This window comes from Monodon monoceros, unplaced genomic scaffold (assembly GCF_005190385.1).
Source record: "Monodon monoceros isolate NGI ecotype Baffin Bay Population unplaced genomic scaffold, NGI_Narwhal_1 Super_Scaffold_18, whole genome shotgun sequence".
Taxonomy (NCBI): domain Eukaryota; kingdom Metazoa; phylum Chordata; class Mammalia; order Artiodactyla; family Monodontidae; genus Monodon; species Monodon monoceros.
In genome coordinates this window covers 67,245,520-67,252,991 of record NW_021703774.1, presented here as the reverse complement: position 1 = coordinate 67,252,991, position 7,472 = coordinate 67,245,520, and the positions used below count along the sequence as shown (strand labels likewise).

Genomic DNA, 7,472 nt, shown 5'->3' with positions numbered 1-7,472 from the left:
ACACACACACACACACACACACACACACACACACACAGAACAAGAGATGATTTAGACATTAAAGTGATGATCTTTGACCAAGGTCAAGCTTCAGGTTCACGAACTCAAAAGGTTAAGTGTGAGCAGATGTATCTATTTATTCATGATTACATTCTTTTAAAACAATTACTATGTTCCAGATAGTCTGTAAGAAACTAGGTACAAAAGAAGACATATCCCTTTTTGCTGGAAGATGCCACTCCATTCTCCTGATGTTAGTCCATGTTGTCAGCTGTGTAAGATGATCCACGGCCAGGTCAGAAATGCTGTGAGATAGAAGTTCTTCCCACATCTGACTGTGTGCATCCCACCTCCCTCCAGATCCCAGTCCGGTGCCCTCATCCTCCAGCACCTACCACGCCATCATTGGTGGGATCGTAGCTTTCATCGTCTTCCTGCTGCTCGTCCTGCTTATCTTCCTTGGCCACTACTTGATCCGGCACAAAGGTCAGAGGCATGAGGGAAGCATCAGGAGGGATTGGGAGTGGGTAGGGAGATCAGTGAAGGGCAGGCTGCAGGAAGGGCCTTTGGAGACTCAGTCGGCCCCTTGGAGAGTTTGAGGAAGAAAGAACACAGCCAACCCTGTGATAACTGAGCATCTCCAACCCCACAGTAGAGCCTGATCCCTTGGTGGCCATCCAAGTAAAATCAGTCAGCTGCTGCTCCCATGCTGCTCTGCCTCCGGGGTCTCCTGCCATAAGACAGAAAACTGCCGAAACTCTGCCTCTTCTTCCCATTCCTTCCTGCACTTTCCTCCTTTCTGTTCAGCCTCATGTTTTTTTGTCCTTTGGTCTCCCTATGCCTTGTCCTCGCACCACCCCTTTACTTTTCTCTCCTCTCCTGTATCCCTGCCATCTCTCCCTCCCCTCTTCTCACATGCCTTCCTCTCAGACCTCCCCCTCTGTTATTCCTTCTAGCCAGCAGCTGGACTTACGTGGACTGGGCAAATGCTAGCCAGATCTCAGGTTCGTTGTCATGGAGCTGACCTAGCAGTTTCCCTATCACCACCTTACATGCACACACGCATATATACACACATATACACACACGTATACACATACACACACCATTTTTTTTTGGCCTGTATTATAGATCAGACTCTAATTAAAGGCAGGATTCATTAATTCTTGGAGGTGTGGTCAGGTGACAGATGGTGGCAGCAAGATGCAAATTAGGGCAGGTAGAGAGGAAGAATAAAGCTCTAGGCAGGAGAAAAATTACAGAAGCAAGGTGTGGGTGGGTGGTGGGAAAGTGGACAGAGGGGCTTCAGAGGTTTGGAAACTGCTCCTAAAAGAAGGAGCCTCTCTCTCTCTCCCCAGGAACCTACCTGACACACGAGGCGAAAGGCTCTGACGACGCCCCAGATGCGGACACAGCCATCATCAACGCAGAAGGCGGGCAGTCGGGCGGGGACGACAAGAAGGAATATTTCATCTAGGGGCAGCCCCCCAGGGACCCCGTGGGGACTGCTGGGGTCATCACCAACCTGGACTTGTACAGAGCGACCCCAGGGCCGCCCCTCCCGCTTGCTCCCCAGCCCCCCCCCACCCCCCTGTACAGAATGTCTGCTTTGGGTGCGGTTTTGTACTCGGTTTGGAATGGGGAGGGAGGAGGGCGGGGGGAGGGAGGGTTGCCCTCAGCCCTTTCCGTGGCTTCTCTGCGTTTGGGTTATTATTATTTTTGTAACAATCCCAAATCAAATCCGTCTCCAGGCTGGAGGGGCAGGGGTCCTGGGGTGAGGAAAGCCAACAACAAAAAAACAAAAACAAAATAAAAAAAAAACCCAGAGTGTTAGGAGGAGAATGAGGAAAGGGTAAGGGCAGGAAAGAAGCGGGGTCAGTTTGGTGGGGGGCTCTCACCAGCCCTCCATCTTCTGCAGCAGTGGCTCTTCCCGGACTTCTCCAGGGACGGGGAGGTTGTGACCAGGAGCTGGAGGTGGCTTTTCCTCTGTTAGTCGCACACCTTGAGCTCTGGACACAGGAGCAGGTACCATCTGACACCCCTTCTCCACCCCAACAGGAAAGGAGTGAATGGCGGTCCCCGAGGGGATGTGACCTGCAGGTGGCATGCAGCCACGCGTGCGGGGGGGGGGGCCCAGGGCTTCCCCAAGGGGGAGGACACAGATCCTTGCAGGAGGGGCAGATTTGGAGAGGAAGGATGGCAGAGATGGCTCCCCATGATGAACGAAGCCAGGCCCTTTTCCCAGGAACCGCCCTTGGGGGGGGGAATAGCAGAGCAAGGCTGCCCCTCCTTGCTCCAGCAGCTGTGGGAGAGGCACTGCTCTGGGCCCTAAACGGCATCCGCTTCCCCGCCGAGGGGCCCTTCACTGTCACCCGAGCCCCTGGCCTGTTGCACGGCAACCACTCATCTTATGGCATTGCTCAGCAACTTCTCCCCGTCTTGTGCTGCCCTGTGGCCCTTCCTGTTCCCGAAGCTGTCCCTAGTCCTCCCTCCCTCCCTCAGCAGCCAGGCAGACATAACAACAAAAATACTAAAAGGAGCTTCACTGCACTGAGCTGTTTCCTGCCCAAACGAAGGGAATAATGTGAGTGCGTGTCTGTGTGTGTGTCTGTGCACATATGTGTGTGAGTGAGAGGCAGAGGGGCTCCTGGGCATGTGGGCGGGCTGTGGGAGGACGGCTCCTGTAAAGGAGGGCTTTGGGAGCTGACGGTCCCTAGGCAGGCTGTGTACCTCACCTGGGATGTTGCTCCATCCTGGTATTTTCCATGCCATCCCCGGCGCCCATCTGTTATGGAGAAAACAGTCCCAGCGTGTGTTTTTGCTCAGTCGTCCACCTCATCTTTCCCTAAAACACAGGGCATTCAACCCCCGCCTCCATTTCCCCTCTCACAGCCAAGGAGTCAGTGCCACAGCCTTTGCTATGCATCCCCCAGGCCTCTCCCTGGCGCTGACTCTGGAATGACCACTGTCACTTCTTGTTCCCATAGTCTGTACCCGGCGCGTTGAGGGCTGGGAGTGATGCTGCCTGTCTCCTTCCCACCTCCACCCCTGCTTTTGATTTTCTGTCTTCCTTGTGGCCGAGCCGGTTGCCGTGGAGACGAGACTGCTCGCCCTCCCCGCCAGCCGGCCGCCCTGCCTCAGACCCAGGGTGCCCCTGGGCACTGCTCTGCCCCTCCTCCAGCATGTCCTCCTGCCCTGACAACCCAGGGGCGTGCAAAGCGGGGGCAGCTGCAGCCAGTAGATCTGCCATCCCTTTCCGTTCAGGTAATACCGTTGTGAATCTTCCAGCCGCTGGTTAGAGCCCGGGGTCCCCTCCTCTTACAGCAGCAAGGCAGCCTAGGGCCCCAGGCCTGTGGGCTCCCAGCCTCCCAGCACCCGCTTTTGGGAAAATGACTTTTCCTCTTCGAGCTGAACCACTCTGTCCATATTACACAGAAGCCATATTTGTACGGGGGGGAGGGGGAGGGGCCGTTGTGCTGTGTGTGTGTCTGTCGGTGGGGGGGGCGGGGCAGGGAGCAGGGAGGGCATCGTGTATCTTTATAATCTTTCTAACTCTCCTGTGCTAATCTCAGAGGGGCCACCCTCAATATATCTGGATTACCCGTGTCCTTCGGCTGCCTCCTTCTTGCCGCCCTTGCTCCTGTTGGGATGCGTGTGTGTAAGGGCTGTTCTGCTGGTCCCCCCGCACGTGGCGCCTCCAGGGGTGGTGTGTGCCTTGCCGTGCTGCTCGCCCCAGGGCATCTTGTATGGAATGGATATAATTCTCCAAGGGAGAGAAGTGTGTTCATCCCCTTTGGCCAGGTCCTTTCATTCCACAGCAGCTGACTGCTCCCCATGTCCTGTGCCAGGCTGTGCTGGAGAAGAAGACCCCCCCAACACCATTCCGGGACCACTTCAGCAGACCCTCCAAACTCCCTTTCTAGCCCACCTCATGTTGAACCTGAAACTGAAGCTAGAGTCCTGGGAGAAAGGGGACCGTCTTAGCAAGATGGCCATCCCTCTGCACCTTTGCTTCCACCTCCAGGCGGCGCTGTGTGAGTGGGAAAGACCACTGGTCAGAACGGACTACCACATGGCGTGCTTTCTTGGACAAATGAAACAGTGTCGCCTAACCAACCCTGTTTATCTCATCGTTCCAGCTCGGACACTCCATGACTCACCCCTCCCAATGTCCAGGCTAAGTGTCCCCAAGTGAGGAAATAAAATGCATGGTAGGGGTGGAGGGAACAAAAGAGCAGAGATCACGTGAAAGCAGTGGGATGGTGGGGAGAGGGGGTACCAAGGAGCAGAGGTGTCGGTTTAGGGGCATCCTCCTGCAGGGTACACGCCTTTTCTCCCCGTGCCAACTGGAGAGAAATAGCTCTCCCCCACCACAAGAAACGTTACATCTTGCTAAGATGCCAGGCCAGTGTAGCATTTCCAGAGCTTTTATGTCCCCCAACAGAAATATGAATAGAGATTACCCCATAGGCAACAGTCCCATTTTAAAATATGCCGTCCCATTGTCCCCCAGAGCCTGCTTTAACTTGTCACGTCATGTGTTCTGCTTGGTATGGAAGATGCATTCGCTGTGCCCATAGGTGGCTGGGCAAGTGCCCAATTGCTCCCTGAAGTAGCTTCATTATGCAACCTTGACAGCTGCCCCCAAGCCCTCCCTCCTCTCACACTGAAACACCCAGACCTGGAGATAGCAGTACACACACCAAGACACCTGCCTAAAACCTAGCACTAAGATATGATATACAGGATACACAGCCACACACACACAGACAAGAACAGATAAGTAAGTACATTCCTACACCCAGACTGATACACAAAGAGCCCCTGCTCGCACACATGTGGCTCAGGCTGCCAGCATCACATGGATCCAGCCACAAACACCACTAACACCCCCTCCCACAAACACGTCCCTTTTGAACTATCTTTCCTTGGATCAAGTTCAAGGGGACAGAGAAGAAGTGAGAGCCATCAGCTGCCCTTTCCCTCCAACTTCCCAGCACATCTCTTATCTCTGTCTCACACTTCACCTCTGGCCCCCTCTTCCTTCCTTGTGCTTGAAGAATCCCTTTATGCTGGGAACCCCCTGGCTTCTCCACCTTCAGAAAGTCTCCCTTTCCATCTTCGGGAAAATACCCACCTTCTGGTCCCCACCTTTTTCGTTTCCTGAGCGCAGGTCCCCACCAGCGGAATCCACCCTCAAAACAGGAAGCCCTGGGCCAGGGCCTCAAGTGGTCCTGAGGTTCAGGAAGGCAGTGGGCGTGGGGTAAAGACTTCCTGAATGCATCCCCATCCTGCACTGCCCGCCCCATAGCCCTGCCCAGAGCCAATGGCCTTCATTAGTCCCTGGCACTTATCTGGGAACCACAGCCACTGACAGAACTATCCCAGCCCATCTCTCTGCCTGCCCTGAGCCCAGCAGTGTCATGGGGAACTGTCTGCACCCGGTGAGTGTGGGTCTGAGCCCACAGCCCCTCCCTCTCTGGCCCCCCACCACTCCTTCTGTCTGCCCCTTGGGTCTGTATACCTCTATCCTTCTCTCATCTCTTGTCCCTTCCCTTGTTTTCCTTCTCCCCTTTTTACCTCAGTGTCCTAGGTCCTCCTCATTCATCTTTGTCAGTTCCATCCAGACCTCCCCCCTCCCCGCTCTCCCAGTCCTGTCCGCTCCCCTTCCCTTGCTTTTCTTTTCTTTTTTTTTAAAAAAATTTTTTTTTGACACAGACCATCTTTTAAAGTCTTTATTGAATTTGTTACAATATTGCTTCTGTTTTATGTTTTGGTATTTTGGCCGCGAGGCATGTGGGATTTTAGCTCCCCGACCAGGGATCGAACCCTCACCCCCCTGCACTGGACCACCAGGGGAGGCCCTTCCCTTGCTTTTCTACGACTCTTTGCTCCTCCTGAGTCGCCCTGCCTTGTCCTCTCCCACCATCCCCACTCCATCCAGCTCTTCCAGCTCCCACTTCCCCACTGTCTTTCTCTCCCCACCTCTTGCCCTCGGTTCCCAGGATACCCTTCAGTGAGGTAACTAGATGTTCTGATTGCCCCTTCTGAGAATGTCCTCCAGGTGGCTGATGACAACTCTACTAAACTGGCCATTGAAGACAAGATTTGGAGTGAATTTCTTGAGACGTACGATGCAGACTATAACTTCACCGATGTGGAAGCAGCTGCGCCCTGCCACTCCTGTATCCTGCTCGACGACTCCTCACTGCCCTTCTTCATCCTCGCCAGTGTCCTGGGCATCCTGATTAGTGGAGCTGTCCTCTACGCATTTCTCAGACCTCTGTTCCCCCGTCAGGTCTACCAGAACTGGTCTATCCTGGTGCAGTTGGCTGTGGGAAGTGCTCTCTTTAGCATTATGGTGCCCATCCTGGCACGGGGGCTAAGTGGGGCCCTCATCACCTCCCTCTGCCACCTAGCTCACTTGGTCTCGTATGGCTCAGCCTTTGCCCAAGCTCTGCTGATAGGGTGCCATGCCTGCCTGGGCCCCAAACTGGGTATAGGTCACGTCCCAGGTCTCAGGCTGGGGATCAGTGTGGGACTTTGGGGAGTGGCTGCCCTATTGTCACTGCCAATCACGCTGGGCAGTGACACTTCCCGTGGACTCTGCACAGTGACCTTCAGCGGGGAATGGGAAATTTTGCGGTACATACATGCTGCAGCCTGTTTTGCCATCTTCATCTTGTTGCCACTGGGTTTGTTGGGAGCCAAGGGGCTGAAGAAGGCATTGGGCAGGGGGCCATGTCCCTGGGTTAATATCCTATATGTCTGGTTCATTTTCTGGTGGCCTCAGGGCATGGTTCTGGGATTGGACTCCCTGGTGAGGTCCAGGGCCATGGTGGTGTCAACATGTCTGGCCCAGCAGACCCTGGACATGCTGCTGGACCTGGCAGAAGCCCTGGCAATATTGCACTGTGTGGCTACGCCCCTGCTCCTCGCCCAGTTCTGCTACCAGGCCATTCAAACTTCTCTGCCCTCCCTGCCCCTCTCGGCAACACAATCTTCCCATCTGGACATCCTTGGATGCAAATCCTAACTCTCTTCCCACCTGTCAACTTGAATTAAAGTGTACGCTGTTTTTATGAAGCTGGTGGTTTCTTGTTTTGTCTGGGGATGTAGAAGAGAGGGAGGAGAATGGAGAGAGAGCGAGCGAGAGAGAGAGAGAGAGAGAGAGAGAGAGAGATTTCACAGCAGACTTCCCTGGCAGTGTCTGCTTCTCTGACTGGCCTGGGGAGAAAATGAATGATGTGCAAACATCCTCGGGACACACAGATGTTCTCTTGAAGTGTGGGGTTACTGCCATCTCAAGGGGGAAGAGCAGGGGGATCAGAATATGAGGAGAGCAGCTAAACCTAAACTAGAAGAGATGGCTTAGCTAGTAAAGAAAGAAGAGAAGCTGTTGCAGAAAGCAAATGAAATCGGAGTAGAAGCCAGAGAGAGAAAAACAGAGAAGAATGAGGATGAGGCCAGAG

At 54.2% G+C, this 7,472-nt stretch overlaps 2 protein-coding genes across 4 annotated transcripts in view; both read left to right on the top strand.

Moving 5' to 3' along the window:
• CADM3 (cell adhesion molecule 3) overlaps positions 1–1,795 on the top strand; it is a 29,279-nt gene extending 27,484 nt beyond the window's left edge. Inside the window, exons 8-9 of one of the 2 annotated variants that reach the window (XM_029230684.1) lie at positions 361–486; positions 1,359–1,795. In XM_029230684.1, coding sequence (XP_029086517.1) covers positions 361–486; positions 1,359–1,477 — 245 coding nt within the window. In that variant the 3' untranslated portion in view covers positions 1,478–1,795. The remainder of the gene's footprint in view (positions 1–360; positions 487–1,358) is intronic. The other variant, XM_029230683.1, reaches the window with a different exon arrangement.
• A 1,956-nt stretch (positions 1,796–3,751) lies between these two features.
• Positions 3,752–7,083, top strand: ACKR1 (atypical chemokine receptor 1 (Duffy blood group)). 2 transcript variants are annotated; one of them, XM_029229399.1, is made up of 3 exons: positions 3,752–4,191; positions 5,312–5,444; positions 6,053–7,071. In XM_029229399.1, exons 1-3 carry the CDS (start codon positions 3,752–3,754, stop codon positions 7,034–7,036), a joined length of 1,557 nt encoding a protein of 518 aa, XP_029085232.1. In that variant the 3' UTR covers positions 7,037–7,071. The 2 variants fall into 2 exon arrangements, with proteins under 2 accessions (XP_029085232.1, XP_029085233.1); XM_029229400.1 differs by lacking the exon at positions 3,752–4,191 and having other exon boundaries at positions 5,251–5,444; positions 6,065–7,083.
• Positions 7,084–7,472: the final 389 nt, after the last annotated feature.